Here is a 21,238-nt window from a genome sequence, read left to right as displayed (position 1 = left end):
TTAGCTGAAAGTAAGTTCTCAGTCATTCCACTCCCGTCCATTCAACAAACAGTTATGAATGCCAAGTATGTGCCAACAGCTGTTGCCAGCACTGAGGACAGAGCAGCGGTAACCAAGTCTCCAGGCTCCGGTGGAGGGAGACAGGTGACGCAGTGGGAATCCTGTAGAGGGACATCAAGTGGGAAAGGGGGCTTTAATCAAGCTGGTCGGGTGAGGTCTCGCTGATAAGGAGACATCTGAGCAGGGATGTACAGGAATTTAGAGAGTGAGCCACACTGGGGAAAGCTAGCTCCTAGCACCTCTGGCTGACGCAGCAGCTGCTGATTTCCACGGCATTTCCCCAGGCCAGCCATGGGTTTGATTGCTGATCCAAGAATAACAGAGGGAAGGTCCTGGGGCAGGAGAGAAAATCCTCTCGGTCATTGTGAAAAGTGTGGAGGAGAAAGCAAGGTCTCTCATCCATAGAAGGCTGCAGGAGCTCACCATCTTTTCCAAGCTCAGAGAGTTAGTGTGCTCAGTGTCTTGTCTTCACGTGGTTGCTTTTATTTAAAATAACCTTTCTAGTAAATAGCAAAGCCTATTATGCCTCTGTTGCCGAGGTCAAAAGAAAATATTGACCATTTCATGTATCCATCGATTTTTATCTTTACATCTTCACCATGTGGTCACTGTCTTCAGTCTTTGTTGTTTAATAAATTGAATTTTGACCTAAAGAACTTACTTAAGCTGCATAGCATGAGGCTCTTGAAAAATGTAGTTGACCAGGGAGAACAAGCAGAAGGGCTGTCTTTTTAGCTGAATGCCTGTTGAGGGAAACTGCCCTTCGTGCTACAGAAACTTCGCTTCCTGCTCCGCTCTTTATCTGCCTCGTTCTCCTGTTTCCCTCGCTGCCGGGAGAATTTCCAGGACACGGGGCCTCTTTGCGTCACTCCCCTCACAGCCCAGTGATCTCCAAACCCAAAACCCAGTGACTCCAAACAACACCCTGCTATGACCGTGCATTCTGTGGGTCGACTGGACTCAACTGGGCAACTCTGCTGGGCTTGCTTGCTGTGTCTCCCGCAGCTGCAGTCACATGGCAGGCTGCGCTCAAGCCAGTGGTGCAAGAATGACTGAGTTTCTCTCTCCTTCCCCATCGTAGGTTAGGGCTTCTCCCCTCTCGGGGGGCCTTTCCACGTGGCTGTGGGCTTTCTCACAGCTTGACAGCCAATTTCCAAGGAGAGTTCCTAGAAAAAAGAAATGGAAGCCGCCATTCCTCTGAAAGGTGAGGCCGAGAATGGGCACAGCACCATCTCCACTGGCAGGTCCCAGCCGGTCCAGATGCAATACGGGAGGGGACTGCACAGTTACGTGAGTGTGGCAAAGTGAAGTTCATTGAGAGCCGTCGCCTCATCCCTTCGCAGTGTAGCAAATGTCCCACCTGAGGAGATGGTGACAGCGGAGGCTGTGCCTGGGATGGGCAGAGAGAATATGGGAAACCTCTGCACCTTCTGCTCAATTTTGCTGTGCATCTAAAATTGCTCTAAAAAAATCAAGTCCATTAAATATGTGGTTTTTTAAAAAAAATGCCAAATGGTTACTAACAATTTTCTGAGAGGGTGGGGTGGATGGACAAATTATGAGGACTTTCTTATCACATATTTTGGTGATATTTGGGGCTTTTTTATTTTTCATATCTGTAAACATTTAATCAGAAAAGATATATAATGTATATACGAGAAAACAGAAGTAAGGGGTGGCTGCCTGGTTGGTGTTGCTCAATGATGAGAGCGTCCTCCCACTCACCGAAGGGTCTCAAGTTCGATTCTCGGTCAAGGGCACGTACCTGGGCTGCAGATTTGATCCCTCGCCCCAGTCGAGATGTACGCATTCTCTCGCTCTCTCTCTCCCTCACCTCCCTCCCTTCCACTCTCTCTAAAAATCAATGGAAAAATATCTTCGGATGAGGATTAACAACAACAACAAAAAGTAAAGGATGGCCAACTCCTTTGGGATGAATAATGAAAGACAAAGGGGACAGAACCCGCCCCTGCCACTGTCTCGTGATAGGCCGGACACACAGCTGACGCCCAGTGAGGCCGGACACACAGCTGACGCTCAGTGAGGCCGGACACACAGCTGACGCTCAGTGAGGCCGGCGGATGTCTTCGCTTCGCGCTAACAGTCTCAGCCTGCACACGTGTCTGAGACATGCTGGGCGAGCGCAGGGCCCATCCCCTTGAAAGCCACCACTGCCCCTTTGCCAATCACCCCTGGCTGGGACTGGGAACCTCAAAGGAGAGACGGTGCCTTTGAGGAGCAAGACCTCTGAGGGGTGTGGGAAGGTGTTCAGGTGCCGCAGGAGGGGTCCTCAGGGAGGGCCGGTCACTGGGGCAGCGTAGGACGCTGGGCAGGGACTTCGGAGGGGTCTTGAGAGCCCATGGGGTTCGCTGAGACTTTTTGAGCCAGCACAGAAGAGAACAGCCTACTGGGTTTCCCCGCTTTGGCTAATTATATTTTTGCTAACACAGGAAAGCAGCCTGGACTTGGACTTGGGGCCTGGTTTCAACACCAGCTTTAGGACTCCTTACCTCTGTGACGTTCAATGAACACTTTAGGCCTTTTCAGCCTCGGTGTTTAGGGGGTTGACTCCAGACTCCAGCTTGGTCTGGTGATCTGGGCCTGGCTGGTGAGAGAATGAAATACCTTTGTTTATAGAAACGTCCAATTCTGGGACCCCTGCCAGTGTGGACATTACGGTCCTCTTCCTTTTCCTGCTGGGCTGACAACTGTAAGCCTTAAACACGGCGTTGCTGGGACCATCTATGAAGAGAAACTAGCAAAAGGGAAGCCAGTGCAGAAGAAAATAAAGCAGAGAAAGTGGGAGGGGCAGAGAGAGAGAGAGAGAGAGAGAGAGAGAGAGAGAGAGAGAGGTCAGGCCCTGACATGGTTTACCCCAATCAAGCTATGCCTGATTCATTCTTGGCCTTTTTTTCGTGGGCCAACCAAGTCCTTTGTTTTATTTATTCCAGGTGGGTTTTCTGTCGCTCACAACTGGAAGAATCCAGAAGAAATGTGGGACCAAAAAGTTCTAAATTCAAAATTATTTAATTCAGCCTTGATGAAAGTTATAACTTATATCAAATTTTTCATATTAGGAACTTTGAGAGAATAAAATAACTGGGCTATGGGCACAGGGCTCTGAGGATGCAAAGCTCGGTGGTGCTGCAACATCTCGTCACCGGAAAGAAGGCTGGGAGAACCTCAGTGACAAACATTAGTAGGTTGGTCATAGGTCCTCTCCAGGTTTCAGCATCTTCTGTCTGGTCACATGGATGGATGCGGGCTTGCTACAAGTCCTTACAGCATCTTGATTGTTAATGGTGCAGGTTCTACAACTCCTAACTTTGAGACTGTGCACTTGCTTTATTCATTTGCTGTGAGAAACTGAATTCGAATTCACCTATCAACCTTGTAACAACTAAACCAGAAACTATAATTTAATTGATCTTATCACAATCAGCTTAGCAGGCATAAAGGACAGATGAAACCCTCTTAGAGTTAAGAAAAATATTTTTGTTCTTGCATATATTATCAAGTAGAAACAATTGTAAGAAATGTAAAATTTTTTACCTTTTAAATTTTACTTTACCTTTTAAATTTTACTTTACCTTATAAATTTTGGTTTTATCTTCCCATCAAAATATGAGGAGTGCAGGACTGATTATAATCATCCTAATTTTAGAGAGAGAAATGGTAAGCAAAGAGATAGCAGTCATCTACATGTAAAACTGAGTAAATGGAATGCAGCTCTTTGGTGATTCACAGAAACTCACACCTTTTACCGCCTGAGGGGCCCCTCGGCCTTGGCCCTCATCCACGTGTTGCTTCTGGCATGTAATTAAAAGTAATAAAGCTACAGTTTTTTAAACTCTGAACTGATCTCTCTGTGTATTTAAGTCAATATGGAAGATGTTAGTGTATTTTATTATTCCTAATGGAAGTCATATGTTAAGTAACTCAATGTAATTTACATTTTATATGCAGTTAAACCTCACTGCATTTCCACTGGTGCCAATAAACAATGGCTATGGAAGCGAAGGTGGTATGATTCAGCATCTACACCTCAGATTTTTTGTATGCCTTATTATCTAATTATCTAAGCTATATGATTGCGCGCGCGCGCACGTGTGTGTGCGTGTGCGTGTGTGTGCGTGTGTGTGTGTGTGTGTGTGTGGTTTTCATCGGTTTCTTTTTTTCTGGTTGGTATTATAATTACTAGAGAGAGTTTTTTATCTTGAATTATTAGCAAGTTCAGTCTATTGAACTGACCACATTCAACATAATGTTACCAGTAACTCATGCTAATGTGGTGAAGTTGTATTTTAGGGATGGATTCATGGATGCAATCTCCCAGAAAAATGGCCAGGGAAAAATGTGAGGCTGCTTAAACAGTCACCATCAGCAAGTTCCACGTTACTTCTCAGCCCCATAGGAGCTAATACCAGCTAGAGGCCACCATCTCTATTTCAGTGGTTGTAAAGGTATTCTTAATCCTGAAGCAACCAGGATTGGTTGGCTGGGAACTGCTTAAAACACGATTTGGAAATTAGAATGGAGTACTCACAGGGCATGCCTTAAGAACTTGCCGTGGTTGGCTATGTTGGAAAGGATAGGAGGAGAATGGGGGAGTGGGATATCTCCAGATGTTCACTAGGAGTATGACAGGCCCGTCTCTCAAGTGGCAATGGTTCCTTGATGGTGTGGCTTGGCGATGGGCAGCTTAAACATGCCAGTGACAACTTCGGCTTGAAGCGGTTCATCTCCAAGCATGGTTCCTGGTGCATCTGGTGATCCTGTCATATGAAGAATCTTTGAAAATTTCATTCACCTCATAATGATGAGTGTTGTTAGGACTCTACCTAGTCTTAGGCCTGATTCAAAATTATGATGATGATGATGATGATGATGATGATGGTAGCCATGTTGATAATGACTGTGACTGAGAATTTATACTCTGTGCTGGGCATGGTGCTGAACACTTTGTATGTGTTATCTGACCTACACCTCACAATAACCCTCTAGAGTTGGTAGCATTATTGTCTTCATTTTACAGAAAATGGAGGCACAGAAATGAAAATGGCCAAGGTCACAAAGGTAGTTAGTGGCCAAGCCAGGATTCAAATCATGGTCTAACTCCAAAATATATGCTTTTAAAAAATGTGGTAAAATACACATAAAGTTTATTATTTTAACCACTTTAAAGTGTTCAATTCAGTGGTGCTTTGTACATTCACATTTGTGCAACTGTCACACTATATAATTGCTGAAAATTTTCATCACCCCAAAAGGCAACCTCATGCCCATTAAGCAGTGACTCCGCACCCCCTTTCCCCAGAACCCCTGGCAACCACTCATCTGTTTTCTGTCTCTATGGATTTGGACATTTCATATGAATAACATCATACAATATCTGTGTCTGGCTTCTTTCACTTAGCATAATGGTTTTAAGATTCATTCATGTTACAGCAGGTATCAATACTTCATTCCTTTTTAGAGCCAAATATTAACCCATTGTGCCACATTTTTGTTGTTGTTGTTTTTTACAGAGAGGAAGGGAGAGGGATAGAGAGTTAGAAACATCAATCAGCTGCCTCCTGCACACCCCCACTGAGGATGTGCCCTCAATCAAGGCACATGTCTTTGACCGGAATCGAACCTGGGACCCTTCAGTCCACAGGTTGACGTTCTATCCACTGAGCCAAACCGGCTAGGGCCCACATTTTGTTTATGCGTTCATCAGTTGATGTATACTTGGGTTGTTTCTAACTTTTGGCTATTGTGAGTAGTGCTGCTACAAACATTCAGGTACAAGTTTTTCTTTGAGCACCTGCTCTCAGCTCTTTTGGGTAAAAAATATAGTCTTTGAATCATAAACCTATGCTGACAAAGCAGGAGACGACCAAATATCTCAAAATCTTCAGACATTCAAAAAATTCTGAGGACCTACTGTACAACCACCTAGCATGCTGAGCACTGGGAATACACATTGCAATGAATAAGACAGGCATCATCCTGTCCTCCTCAGGATTGAAAGAAAATTGAGTGAGTAAAACACAGACCAGGCAGCAGTCAGGATTAAGGGTTCCCTTTCCATTTGCTATTATAGGAAAGTACAAAAGGGCAAGGGTGCTCCTGAGCGAGATGCTCTAACAGGGTGCTTCTGGATCCAAGAGACAAATACAACCTAGAGTGGCTTAAACAATAATGACATTTATTGCCTTATGGAATAACTAGAGGCCCGTTGCACAAAGATTCACTCAATAGGCCTTCCTTCCGCTGGCTGCCAGCACTGGTTTCCCTCCGGCACCCGGGACCCAGGCCTTTGGTTCGGCCGCAGCAGCGAGGCTTGGCTTCTCCGCTCCAGCTGCAGTGGAGAAGCCAAGCCTCTTCAGTCTTCAGTCATCCTCAGTCTTGGCTCTGTACCTGCATATGCAAATTAACCGCCATCTTTGTTGGGTTAATTTGCATAGTCATTCTGATTGGCTGGTGGGCATAGCAGAGTGACACCAATTTGCATGTTTCTCTTTTATTAGTGTAGATAAGTCTGAGGTAGGTAGGTTCCTGAGCAGGAAAATCAGCAGCTCAGCATCAAGGAACTAGATTTTCTCTATCCCTCTGCTCTGCCATCCTCATAGTTATAACAAGAAATGGCAACTCTAGGCATCATGTCCTCCTCCTGTAACCAGGACCAAAGAACAGAATGGGAAGATGGCAGACCCCTTCCCAATCCCTTTTTAGGTATAAGAAAAAAGTTCCCAGATATCCTCCAGAATAATTCACCACCCATCTGTTCTGCCAGATTTGCACCACAAGCCTATTCCTACACTAATCATTGGCAAGGGAATGGAAGTGCACTGCATGATTTGAGATTAACCAACTTTGAGGCTGAAAGAGGGCCCAACTTCCCCTGGGGCATATAGCTATCCAATGCCCTACCGAAATACAGGTTCTGGGGAAATACAAGAGGGAAAGATGGGCAGCCAAGAGTGTATGCATGGGCCCTTGGCAAGAGTTCCAGTTCTCTGAGCTGGGTATTCTTTCTTTGTTTTAATCCTTACCCAAGGACATATTTTTATTGATTTTAGAGAGGGGGGAAGGTATAAGGACAGGAAAAAGGACTTTCTTTTTCTTTGCTTCACAACTTAAGACAAGCATCTGATAATTAAACTCCAAGATTGTTATCTCCCCTGATTTAAACAGCCACTCTGTTCAAACTGCAAGATAAGATAAGCTACTCTCAAGGCTGCATTCTTTCATCTCTTCCTCCCTTCTGTTTTCACAACACAGAGTCTCAAGTTAGCAGAAAGTTCCTTCCACCACCACCCCGCCCCCTGCCCCACACCCTTCAAACAAGCCTCTTTTGAACTCTTCATAACTTTTGCTCTATGCATGTTTTACAGGCTTAAGAAAAACACTGATAAGACACCTCCCTGACTGCCTCCTGGAAAGCAAACTGTAACTTTTCTTTTTTTAAAAAATTAAATCTTTATTACATTTGTTCCAGATTATTACATTTGTTCCTCTTTTTCCCCCCATAACTCCCCTCCACCGAGTTCCCACCCCACCCTCCACCCTCACTCCCCACCCACTGTCCTCATCCATAGGTGCACGATTTTTGTCCAGTCTCTTCCCACACCCCCCTCACCCCTTTCCCCCCAAAGAATAGTCAGTCCACTCCCTTTCTATGCCCCTGATTCTATTATAATCACCAGTTCATTCTGTTCATCAGATTATTCACTTGATTTTCAGATTCACTTGTTAATAGATGTGCATTTGTTGTTCATAATTTGTATCTTTACCTTTTTCTTCTTCTTCCTCTTCTTAAAGGATACCTTTCAGCATTTCATAAATACTGGTTTGGTGGTGATGAATTCCTTTAGCTTTTTCTTATCTGTGAAGCTCTTTATCTGACCTTCAATTCTGAATGATAGCTTTGCTGGATAAAGTAATCTTGGTTGTAGGTTCTTGGCATTCATCACTTTGAATATTTCTTGCCACTCCCTTCTGGCCTGCAAAGTTTCTGTTGAAATATCAGCTGACAGTCGTATGGGTGTTCCCTTGTAGGTAACTGAGTTTCTTTCTCTCGCTGCTTTTAAGACTCTCTCTTTGTCTTTTGCTCTTGGCATTTTAATTATGATGTGTCTTGGTGTGGTCCTCTTTGGATTCCTTTTGTTTGGGGTTCTCTGCGCTTCCTGGACTTGTAAGTCTCTTTCTTTCACCAGGTAGGGGAAGTTTTCTGTCATTATTTCTTCAAATAGGTTTTCAATATCTTGCTCTCTCTCTTCTGCTGGCACCCCTATAATTTGGATGTTGGTATGCTTGAAGCTGTCCCAGAGGCTCCTTACGCTATCTTCGTATTTTTGGATTCTTTTTTCATTTTGCTTTTCCGGTTGGGTGTTTTTTGCTTCTTCGTATTTCAAATCGTTGACTTGATTCTTGTTATCCTCTAGTCTGCTGTTGGGAGTCTGTATAATATTCTTTATTTCAGTCAGTGCATGCTTAATTTCTAGTTGGTCCTTTATCACAACCTCGAGGGTCTTATTAGATTTCTTGTAGGTCTCATTAACTTTATTGGCAGTTTCTAGAAAATTCTTGAAAAACCTTCAAAGTGTGGTTTTGAACTCTATATCCAGTCATTTTCTTTCCTCCATTTCTGTCATTTGTGTCCTTTTTCTTTGTCTCCGCATTTTTTATGCTTCCCTGTGTTGATAAAGTGGTTTTCTGTGCTAAGTGTCCTCTAGGGCCCAGTGGTTCAGCCTCCCCAATTACCTGAGGAGGACACTCTTGGTGCACCCCCTTGTGGTCTTTGTGCATAGTCTTGTTGTAGTTAAGCCTTGATTGTTGTAGGTATCACTGGGAGGAATTGACCTCCAGGCCAATTGGCTGTGAGAATCAGCTGTGTCTGCAGTGGGAGAACTTCTGTGCTGGAGACACCCCTCTGGAGCAAGACTTGCTTCAGTGGGGCTTTGATGCTCACTGAGTCTGCCCCTGAGTGTGTCCTTTATGGTTCCATGGAGCTGCAAACTGGATGGTCCCACTCTGACCTCTGGGTACACTGGCTCCTGGATCTCTAGGGAGATGCTAATCTAGCCTCTGCCTTAGGCTATCCAGCAAAAGCCTCGCTGCAGGGCTTGGGTGGGCTGGGTCCCACAGGATCAACTGGACGGGGCTGGCAGTTATGGCTGCTCTCCACGGCCCCCTTCTCAGTGTCCCGGCAATCTGTGCAAGCCCCTTCGAGAGAAAGCTGCCCTCGAGTTCCGAATGATGCCAGACGGTCCCGCTTCTCCCATATGAGTCTGGGTCCCCAGAGACTCACCCAGAACTGGAGCTCAGAGCCTGAGACTCCCTCCTGATTGAAAACGACAACCGCGCCCTCAGCCACCAGCCCACTCCTGTGCGCCTCTGTACCTTAGTATTTTACTTCTGCACTGCTCCTCCTCTGAGTCTCGGTATGCTTTTCTCTTTCCTTCTAGTTGTAGACTTTCCACTCAGCCAGCCTTCCTGTGGTTCTGGATGATGTCCGTTCCGTCTTTTAGTTGTATTTTTGAAGTGGTTGTTCGAGGCAGCAAACTCTGGTGTTTACCTATACCACCATCTTGGTTTCTCTCCTGTAACTTTTCAAGACAGCCCCAGGTATCTGCTCAACTTCAACACAAACCCCACCCTTCCTTGTCACCTAGCAACAGCAGTCATTACTCTTTAAAAGTGGAAGGCACCCTTTGTTTTTTGCCTTGTATTGACGAATGATAAACCAGCCCTTTCCTTGCTTGGTAAGTAAAATACACTTCCTCTCTGCATCTTTTCTTTTACTTGTGAATTCTTTCACAGCCTGTGTCACCATCCAAAACACTAACAGAAGGGAGAGAGACAGAGAAACATCGATGTGACAGTGAAACATCAATTGGTTGCCTTCTATATGCGCCCCAACAGGGGATGAACCTGCAACCTAGGTATGTGCCCCAATGGGGAATCAAACCTGAAACCTTTTGGGGTAGAGGATGAGGCTCCAACCAACTGAGCCACCCAGCCAGGGCTGAGCTTGGTGTTCCTTGAATTCTAGGCCTCAGTTAAATATCTTACAAGAAAAACAAACAGAACCCCATACCTCAGCATGTTCAAGAGTAAACTCATGATTCTCATCAGTGTTCTCTTCCAGTGCTCTAATTCTTTGTGATTAGTACCACCATTCCAGCTGCACCAGAAAAACAGACGTCATCTCACCCCCTCCTTTTCCTCGTCCTCATCCATATCTAGTGTAGCACCAAGTCCTATTGATAAAACCTGCAAAATAGCTCTTGAATCTACTACTCTCTTCACCTCCACTGCTATCATTCTAGTCCAAGTCTCCATCATCTGCTCTTTCCTGGAGCTCTGCAGCAATCTTCTGCTTGATTGACCTCCCTTCAGGGTAGCCTTTTCAAGTATATGCTCATGTTTATCATTTGCTTCTCACTGCTCTTAGAACAATGTCAAGACCAAACAAGGTCCTCCCCCAACTCTTTGCAACCCAGGTCACTGGTTTTCTTTGAGCGTGTGCCTGGGCTGTGCACTAACCTACCTCAAGATTCTTCACTTGCCCTTGCTCCTGCTCTTGTCATCCTTCAGATGGCAGCTTAATCAGCACTTAGTAGGGGAAGCTTCAGGTTCCTTTTCCATCTCCTAGGGAAGTCTGTGCCTTCCCTTCAGCACACTTTTCTGTCTATATACTGTGAGATCCATAAGTCATGGAGTTAGTATCTCCTACAACATAATGCCTGGCACATAGTGTTAGGAAGGAAAAAAAAGAAGGCTTTTCTTTTTCTTTGCTGTAGCCTTCCACAACTTATGAGGAGCACCTGGTAATTAAACCTCAGGATTGTTAGCTCCTCTGGTTCAAACATTCCCTCTGTTCAAACTATAAGACAAGTTACTTTCAAGGCTACATTTTTGCATACACTTCTCCCTGCTGGTATACAACCCAGGGATAATTAGTTTACAACCCATTTCCCTTCAAACAAACCTCTTTTAAACTCTTCACAACTTTTGCTCTAGGAATATTATACAGACTGAGGAAAAATCATGATAAGACACCTCCCTAGGACATCTGCCGGGATTGTCTCCTAAAGAACTAACAAAGCCAACTCCCCTGATGTCTGCTCAATGTCACCTAGCGACAGCAGCAGCCAGAAAAACCTCCCTGCCTTCCTTGCCCAAGGCTTTAAAAGGAAGGGCAGCTTTTTTTTTTTTTTTTTTGTATTTTGCCCTGGCGTTGATTAGCACAGCCCTTTCCCTTTGGGGAAAGTAAAAATAAACTTTCTCTTTACATTTCTCTCTCCTTTTATTTTTTTCTATTGATTTCAGAGAGGAAGGGAGAGGGAGAGTGAGAGAGAAATATCAATGAGGAGAGAGAATCATTGATCGGCAGCCTCCTGCCCGCCCCGCACTGGGGATCAAGTCCTTAACGGGGCATGTGCCCTGACTAGGAATCGAACTGCGACCTTCCTAGGTCACGTTCAACCACTGAGCAGGCGGCTGGGCTCTCCTTTTAGCTGTGGATTCTTTCGCAGCCCTCATCACTGGCCGAAAACTCTCACAGTGAGTGTTCAATGGATAAATGAATATACAAACTTCAAAGAAGAGTAGCCAATAATGAATGTTGTGAATCCAGTCCCAGAGAGAACGCAAGTGGTCTCCACGCACCCACACGGGCGAACCTGCCTGGACCACAAACTCCGCGCTCCTCCCAGTAGCTCCGCCCCTTGGGCTCCGCCCCTCCCTGTGAGTCGAGGGGTGGGGCATAGAGGTCGCAGGACGTGACAGAAGCCGGCCTCTGATTGGCCTTCCAGGCGTGCCCGTAGGACAAGGGGCGTGTCTGCGTGCCCTGATTGGCTGTCTGGCGGCGGCTGGGCGGGCATCGGGGGCTGCGCGGGGGCCCGCGCGGGCAAGGAGGGCACCGGGCTGGGAGGGCTGCAGCGACGGGCGTGATGGGTCCTCGCCGCCGGCTTCGCTGAGACTCGCTCGCGTGGGCTGTCCCCGGCGGGCCCGCAGGGCCGCGGCGGCATGAAGGGCTCTCTGGGGAGCCCTGTGGCCGCGGCCGCCGTGATGCAGGAAAGTTTCGGCTGCGTCGTGGCCAACCGCTTCCACCAGCTGCTGGACGACGAGTCAGACCCGTTCGACATCCTGCGCGAGGCCGAGCGCCGGCGCCAGCAGCAGCTGCAGCGCAAGAGGCGGGACGAGGCGGCGGCGGCGGCGGCGGCCGGGGCGGGCCACCGCGGCGGCAGGAGCCCGGCCGGGGCCTCGGGCCACCGACCCGGCGCGGCCAGCGGCCGGCGGGAGTCCCAGAAGGATCGCAAGGGCCTCCCGGCCCCCGGCGCGCAGCAGCCCGACAGCCCCGGGGGCGGCTCGCAGCCGCCCGGGACGCGCGCCCCGCCGGGCACCTGGACGCCCCCGGGTGAGCGCGGTGGCGGGAGGGGAAGGAGGACGGGGTCACGGAGGTCACCCCTCTGCACGCTGCGGTCGCTGGAACCTGTTCCCCAGAGGAGGGGCCTTTGGAGCGGCCGGGGGGACCGGAGGGTCCCGGTAGCCCGAGCGGGTGGGGAAGCGCGGGCGGGCGCTGTCGCCGCTCTGACCTTCCTGCCCCTCCGGGGTGGGGGCCGCAGAACCCGGCGCCGAGCCCCGCCAGCTGGGCAAAGTGAGGGGACCCTGCTGGGCGGTGTGCGGGTGAGGACGGGGTCGCGGGACTCCCGCCGCCCGCCGCGCACCCTCTGCGGGAGCGAAGGGAGAGGCGCGGGTGGAGGGAGCCCCACTCAGGCGGCGTGGGGGGAGGTCGGGCGCCCGGGGCGGCGCGGCGGGAGTCCGGGTGCGTGAGGAGTCGCGGGGGGAGGCGCGACGGCCTCTGTGACGGAGGGGCCTGGGTGACCGCGGGGGCGGTGACGTCGGCGCCCGCGAATGCGGAGCGTGGCGCGGGGTCCCGGGCGCCTCCGAGCTCGCGCCTGCAGCCCGTCCCCTGGCCGGAGCCTGCAGCGCTCGGCCGGCGTTATGTTTGGATGCCGCACGTGGCGGCGGTGGGAGGTGTGACCTGTCACTCCCTCCGCTGCTTCCGGTAACCTTTGCCACCCGGCTCCTCGGAGTCCCCTCCCGCTGTCTCGGCGGAGGGAGGGGCGCGAGCATCGAGCCTCCCCTGACCTGCCTCGGTGGGGGCCAGCAAGAGCGCACCTGTGCTCCCCGTTCTCCTGAAATGGGCCCTCGGGTTTGCCCCAGAGGACTGTGAGTGAGGCGTGCGGTTCCACCACTGCGGCTCGGCTCTGCGGGCTAGCGCCCTGCTCGGTAAACATCGTGCATCCCACAAATTGGCAGTTCCAGGATGGTTACGAGACGTAAAGTTCAGCGTAGAGAACACGGCCAATAATACTGTAATATGGAGACTCACGCGGGGGGTCACTTTGTAAGTTACATAAATGCCTACCACTATGCGCGCACCTGAACCTCATATAATAGTGACTGTCAACTGTAATGGGAAAATGACCGAAAAGTTAACTTGTGCATCCCCACCCTGGGAAAACAGCTGATGGAAGTACTGGGGCGCTCTCTGACTCCTGCAGCTAGGTAATGTTTACCTTTAGCTGTGAAAGCGCAGTCCCGCGATATGCTTGGAAATAAGTCACTATAATACATTGAATTTATTTAAAAAGTTATTTCAAGACCCCTTGGTAGGCCAGTAAGTTCATGAGCGTGTTTAAATAGAGTGAGACTTGAGATATGATGTACATGTGGTATTATATTTTTTCTCGTTTATTTAGACGAATATGGTAATAAAAGAGCAAGGCTGAGCTTTTCCTCCCCCTTTATTTTAATGCAGTTTAAATTAAACTGCATTTAGTGCTACTAACATATCACTTTTTAACCCTTTTAAAATGAAAAATGCCATGCATTTTTGTTAAAAAATTTTAAACAAGTTAGAAATGTATGAAGTAAAGTGGAAATCCTTTATTTTTCCTGCTGTTAACACCTCGTATTTATATACATTAATGCACGAAATTATTTCTTTTTTCTTATTTTTTAAAAAATATATTTTTATTGATTTCAGAGAGAAAGGGAGAGGGAGAGAGATAGAAACATCAATGATGAGAGAGACTCATTGATCGGCTGCCTTCTGCCTGCTCCCCACTGGGGATCCAGCCGCACCTGACCTCCTGGTTCATAGGTCAAAGCTCAACCACTGAGCCACCACAGCTGGGCCTATTTTTTTTTTCTTTCTAAATTTAACTGATGTAAACTGGGTTTCAGTCTGCTTCTTTCACTTAGCTTTGTAATCTAGTATGTTGATAACTTTTTTCTGTCAATTGTTCATGATCCAGGTGATCTGGGTTTTGAGAACTATATTAAAGCTTTAATTTTGGTGTTGGAATGGAAATTTTGTCTTTCTAGTTTTTTTTTCAAGTATGTGTTATTTCAGGAGCTAACAGCTCATTAATTTCTGTCTACGCAGTTACTGTACTAAGTTTATCTGTAATGGATGTTAGAGAGCTACTCTCAGAGTTTTGTAGCCCTAATTTATATGGACTGTTCTTCTCTATCACTCAACAAATTTAATTTAGTTAGAATATTGTGAGTGAATACTTAGTGAGTCAAGAAACAAAGTCAAAACATGTTTGACATATAATGGAAACATTTATTAATCTCAAAAGGATGCGGAAATCATAAGATTTTCTGATTGAGGTTTTTAAGTCCTTCACTATTTAGTAATATACAGTTGACCCCTTGAATAACTTGGGTTTGAACTCCTCAGGTCCACTTACATGTGGATTTTTCAATTGACCCAAGTTGTTCAAGAGTCAACTGTACGTTGACCCTGGTGTGAGCCTTGCTCAATAAATTTGTCCTTGAAGTCCTCAGGGGCTGTTTTATCTTTACTTTTCTTAGGCTTTCAGAACAATTGTTTTTGAGTCAAAGTTCAACTTTATTTTGTAGAAATCTCATTGAAAATTTTATTGTATTTTGTCCTTTCGTGGGCTTGGCGTTAGATCAGTGAACAGACTGCGTGAGCCAGCCTTTTAGTGGAAAAGGCTAGTTAAATTCAGTGTTTGCATTATCCACTTGGAGCTGCTGATCCAGCACAGAAAACAGCTAGGTTCAATTGCAGTCTTAATCTTTTAGCACTGAATTGTGGGGAAACAATTGTACCTCTGTTGTCTTTGTGCTTTGGGTTTTGAAGAAAGAATGAAATATTTGCAGGGTATTGGAACTTTGTTAATACATGTGTCCAAATTATAAAATTTAGATAGAAAATATTAAGTAGGAACATGGAAAAATATGTGTAAACATCTTCCTTAAGAGTCATGTTTGTCTAACTTGGAGTGGAGACCAGCTGTTTAAAAAATACTCATTAATTCAAATACATTTAACATTTTTACAGCCATATAACCAACCAATTGAAGGGTAATTTATAGAAAAGTCAAAGGTACTATAATAAAATTATAAATAATGTTTGAGATGGGGACCTTTTAAATGTATACAAAGGAAAGATAAACATTTTTAGAAGATGATTTTGAAGTGACATTCTTCAGAACATGTTTACCAGGTATTACATGCCTATCAGACACAGACTCTGCTTAAAATTGTTAAAGCATCGAACTGGAGGGGAGTAGAGTGTGGTGAGAGGAGAGAGCAAAAGGCTGGAATGGCCTGGTCCCCGCCCCAGCTGAGTTCTGGCTCCACACATGGGAGATGCCTGTTTGGGCCCTAACTGGCCCATGTATGATTTGGCTAGACAAGTTTGGCCTCATATTTGAGAAGTATGATCATAAATACCAGGAAATAGCAGAAAAATCTGTTTCTAAATAAAAAAAAAGATAATGGTAATAGCTGTATTTAAAAACAAAGACCTTAGTAGCTGATTGCCGGGGTCCAACCCCAGCGGGTCCAGGGGTCCCCAAAGGTGTGGACGGAGTCGGCGAAGAAGGAATGACACGGAGACAGCGTTCAGTTGATCAGCAGCCTAGCCAGGATCTCTAGCCCGGATCTCCAGCCAAGTTCTGGTCTAGATCTCCAGAGAGGTTCTGCTTAGGATCTCCAGCCAGGTTCTGTGTCCATATTCTCTTGCTAGGTTCTCCAGCCAGGTTCTGTCCAGGTTCTCCAGCCAGGTTCAGTCACCAGGTTCTAGTCAGGTTGTCTTGCCAATTTCTGTAGTCAGGTTCAGTCCAGGATCTTTTGCCATGTTCTCTCCAGCGAAGTCCTTCTGTCTCTAGAGAACGTTCTGTGTAGGTTCTGTGCCTAGGTTCGGTCTCTCTTGGTCCTGTCTTCTAAGTCCTGTCTCCTAAGTTCTGTGTTCTAAGTTCTGTCTCTCGCTGTCTTGTTACATCTGTATTTATACCAGTTGATTCAATCCTATCAATCTCTATTACAAAGGTTAGGGCGTTTCTTATCTCCATTCCAGGGAGTAAAGATTATGTAACTTAAGCATGATTGTTAGTAGTTAAAGTGATTAATTACCCGCCTGGCACTTAGTTGAGGGGTTTTATTCCCTCCCTAACTTCAGGGGAAAATCCCTACCTGGGGAAACAACCTTTCTCAGAGAGGAGACCTTGGTTAAAACACGTAGTGCCAAGAAGGTGAGCAAACATATTAAGAACCGTATGCCATATATGCCAGGTCCCTTGAAACAGCAAGGATGGACCAGCTCCCGGCAGCTGATGAGAAACTATACTTGGGGTTCTAAAAAAAATTTAAAGAACAGGATATCCTAACATTTTCTGGATGTAGCTTAGCTGCCATGTTTCAGTAAAGCTGCTTTTGTGAAACGTTGCTGATTTAGCAATTATCTATATCCCTAGCTATCACAGAGTCATTGTGCAATACCTATACTTGCAGGTTAGTTGGTGTAGTCTGTTTAACTTTATCATGCTTTTCAGGACATACGAGAAAGCTTTGGTAGGCCAGTTACTAATTCAATAGTAACTTAAAACTTTTGTTAAAAAGTAGTTGATGCTGGCTGCAGTAATATCAGCAACTTTCCTTCTCTAAACTTCTACATTTCCCCATGACATTGGTTTCGAGAAGAGTGAAATGTGAAAGTACCTGTAAATAACGTGCTGCTGTAGACCTCATGTTCACCTCTCCCCTTTGATGTTTGCTTGCAGGCCAGAAGCGAACTCCTAGAAGAGGGGAGCAGCAAGGATGGAATGATAGCCGGGGGACAGAGGTGACACTGGATAGAGCCGAGCGGAGATCCTACAGGGAATATCAACCTTATGAGACCGAGAGGCAGGCGGACTTCACAGCTGAGAAGGTCACAGAAGAAAAGTATGTACTGCAAACAGGTTTGGGCCAGGAGGGTTTAGGAACCAGTACAGTCTTCAGAGCACTGCTAGCCTTCGTGGCCTTCTGTGGTGCCAGTCCTGGGAATAATTTGGCAGTCTAAGTAGCAAGTCATACTACCTTAGGTGCCACATGAAGGATCTTCCATTTACCTCCTAAATGACGTTAAGCCTTGGTTCAGGCAATGATTTTACGATAAAAAATGAATTCTTTACTGCTAACTATGAAAAGCACTCATAAAAATACTGCACAGGAGTATGTTCAAGTGGTCAGATTTTCTTTTGTAGTTTAGGCTAGGGGTATAATTATGTTTTTGATTTAGTATTATTTATGTAGACTATTGATGAATTTATTTTTTTATTTGTTTTCTAAATTGCTTTCAGAGAGGAAGGAAGAGGGAGAGAGATAGAAACATCAATGATGAGAGACAATCATTGATCGGCTGCCTCCTGCACACCCGCTCCTGGGGATTGAACCCGGAACCCCGGCATGTGCTCTCACTGGAACTGAACCGTGACCTCCTGGTTCATGGGCCGACACTCAACCACTGAGCCACACCAGCCGGCAGTCCTTTAACTTCTTGACTACTAATCCCATTTACAAGTTTTAAGTAAAGAATTTAGCTTTGTAAAGCTATACTAGAGCCCATTAAAACAAGCCTAAAAAACAAGAAAGTCCAGCAGACTAGCTCATTGCGAGAGAACTGAGCAGATGGCAACTTCTGCAGATCTGTTCCCTGGCAGTTACACGTTCAAAACATTGAGGTGGTGTATATGCCCCCACATTGGAGGTGGGGGCTAGAAAAAGGTTTAATTCTGCCTTTTTTGGTGATTTCTTCGAATTTGCTGTGTAATGGCCTGTTTGCATGCTTATAAAGAGCTTCTGAACAGAGCTGCTTATTTTAGGAAGCATTTGTGTTTTGTTTTCCTAACTTCAGGAATTCATTCTGTGAACATAAGGAAATTATAGCTCAAAGGCACAAACTCATGTTTGCAGGGTTTTTTTAGTAGCAAAACTATGAGTCTTTAAAAAGGATAAAATAGGTCTTTATATAGTAACATGGAAAGATGCCTGTTAAATGAAATCATGCATGCAGGCAAGGCTAGGGGGAGGGGGAGGGTGGGATGTGGGGTTATGGAGGGATTTTTTTTTTCTTTTTACTTTAAAAATAATTTCAGATTTACAAAAAGTTGCAAGAATTATACAAAGAGTTTCCATAAGCTATTATCCAGATTCCCCAAATGTTAACATTTACCACATTTGCTCTGTTATACTCCTCTTCCTCCTCCTCTTTCTCTCAATCTCTCCCCCTGCACATTCATAGTCTCTCTCTCTCTCTCTCTGTGTGTCACACACACATACAACTTTTTTTTGGTCATTTTAGATGAGAGGAAGGTGCAGGAATGTCCCTTTATCCCTAAATACTTCAAATGTATTTACTAAAATCATGGTTCCATTATCAAACTTAGTAACTTCAGTGCAGTTCTGTTGAATTCTCTAAATTATGTCATCCACAGACTGTTCAGATCCCACCAGTTGTCTTAGTGATGTCCTTTTAGCAAAAGGACAAAGAAGTCTGATACCGGATCCAGTGCAGGAATGGGCATTGCGTTTGGTCTTCTCTAATTTGGAACAGCTCCTTAGGCTCCCTTTATCTTTTATGAATTTGACTTTTTTGGAAAAGGACGGGCCGTTTGTTTTGTAGAACAGCTCAGAATTTGAGTTTGTCTGTTATTTCCTCATGGAATGAGCTTACCTGGCAGGAATGCCACAGAAGTGATGTTTTGTGCCCTTCTCAGAATATCACATTAAGAATATGTAGGAATTTTTACTTTCAAGAAAATTTGAAATTTTTTTATGTCATGTGCCATCAGAAAACATATTTTCTTAAAATTTCTGTAAAAGTACTTTTCTATTAATAAAGGTCCATAAGATCTTTAGTAAAAATAATTTATAGTCTCTTGAAACAATTTGGAAAACATAAGAAATTATAAAGAAAATTAAACCACCTATCTTACTGTCTGAGATGATTACTTGTAACACTTTGCCTGTTTTCTTCCTTTTTATTTATTTATTTATTTATTAAAAATATATTTTATTGATTTTTTACAGAGAGGAAAGGAGAGAGATAGAGAGTTAGAAACATCGATGAGAGAGAAACATCGATCAGCTGCCTCCTGCACATTCCCCACTGGGGATGTGCCCGCAACCCAGGTACATGCCCTTGACCGGAATCGAACCTGGGACCTTTCAGTCCGTAGGCCGATGCTCTATCCACTGAGCCAAACCGGTTTCGGCTTTATTTTTATTTTTAATCCTCACCAGAGGATATTTTTCCATTGATTTTTAGAGAGGGTGGAAGGGAGGGAGAGGAGAGAAAGAGAAACACGGACGTGAGAGAGACTCATTGATTGGTTGCCTCCCACACGTGCCCCGACCAGCGCTGGGAACCTGTAACCGAGATACATGCCCTTGACCAGGAATCAAACCCATGACCCTTTGGTCTGTAGGCTGATGTCTGACCACTGCACATCTGGCCTTGGCTAAACCACTTTTAAATATACAGCTCAGTGGCATTAAGTCCATTCGCATTGTTGTGTAACCATCACTGCATCCTTCTCCAGAACCTTCTCACTTTCCCCAGCTGTTCCCATTAAACATTGGCTCCCCATCCCCCATACAGAAACTTCATTCCCTCACCTGTGACACATACCCGTGTCTAGTTATTAGGATTGTTGTACGAGAGTGGATGACAGGTATGGAAAGCGAGATTTTTGACTCCAAGTTTCTTCCTTCTGCTTGTGCATGCAGAACAGAGCTTCCCAAGCCGTGTACAGGATCCCTCCATCTCACCAGCCTGTGACAAAGAAGATACAATTTATAATCAGGGGAAAGTGAAGAAGCAATTGAGAATATATTTAATGGGGGGTAGGAGTGAACTTGTGGAACAGAGAAAAAATGATTAAGGATTTAAAATACACCAGAACCCATAGGTCTATATTTAGGGTCAGTTTCAATCACTATTATAGCTTAAATGAATTTGTAATTTTGTCCATATCTGATTGGATTTCATGTAAATTTAGACCTGGTTTTGACTGTTGGCATTATTTTCCTTGTATATTGTTTTGCTTCATTTCCTCTCAATGTTTAGGTATACTTTTTTTCTTTTATGGCCTGATTAAGAACTTAACTTTTCTTTGGTCATTGTTATAGAACTCTGCTTTAGGGACTTTAATATAGAATCAGACTAGAGGCCTGATGCACAAAATTTGTGCTGGGTGGGGGGGGGGGGCAGGGGGGTAGGTTGTCCCTCAGCCCGGCCTGCACCCTCTCCAATCCAGAACCCCTCGGAGGATATCCGACTGCCTCTTGCAATCTGGGACCGCTTGCTCCTAACCTCTTGCCTGCCTGATCCCCTAACCACCTCTGCCTGCCTGCCTGCTCACCCCCAACTGCTCTCCCCCGTCCCCCGCCTGCCTGCTCTCCCCTAACTGCCCTACCCTCCGGGCCTGATCGCCCCTAACCGCCTCTGCCTTGGCCCTGCCACATGGCTTTGTCCGGAAGGACATCCAGAAGGTCTCCCGGTCTAATTAGCATATTACCCTTTTATTAGTATAGATTCCAAATTTAACTAAAATATTTAGTATTAGAAGTAGAATGAATCTTAGAGCTAGTTTATCTAACCTCATTTTTAAAAAATATGTTTGTGGGTGTGTTTTTTTTAATTGATTTTAGAGAGAGGGAGAAAGGGAAAAGGGAGGGAAGGAGACAGAGAGAGAGAAACATCAATCAGTTGCCTCCCACATGCACCTGGACTGGGGACCAAACCAGCAACCTGGGCATGTGCCCTGATCAAGAATCGAACCTGTGACCTTTTGGTGCATGGGATAACGCTCAACAA

General features: G+C 45.6%; 1 protein-coding gene across 2 annotated transcripts in view; it reads left to right on the top strand.

Moving 5' to 3' along the window:
• Positions 1-11,925: 11,925 nt before the first annotated feature.
• HABP4 (hyaluronan binding protein 4) overlaps positions 11,926-21,238 on the top strand; it is a 44,583-nt gene continuing 35,270 nt past the window's right edge. The window contains exons 1-2 of one of the 2 annotated variants that reach the window (XM_059656400.1): positions 11,926-12,472; positions 17,160-17,322. In XM_059656400.1, the coding sequence (XP_059512383.1) occupies positions 12,082-12,472; positions 17,160-17,322 (554 nt within the window). In that variant the 5' untranslated portion in view covers positions 11,926-12,081. The remainder of the gene's footprint in view (positions 12,473-17,159; positions 17,323-21,238) is intronic. The other variant, XM_059656398.1, reaches the window with a different exon arrangement.

This window comes from Myotis daubentonii, chromosome 11, assembly GCF_963259705.1.
Source record: "Myotis daubentonii chromosome 11, mMyoDau2.1, whole genome shotgun sequence".
Lineage (NCBI taxonomy): Eukaryota > Metazoa > Chordata > Mammalia > Chiroptera > Vespertilionidae > Myotis > Myotis daubentonii.
The sequence above is the reverse complement of the archived record's forward strand: the minus strand, read 5'-3'. Positions and strand labels throughout refer to the sequence as shown.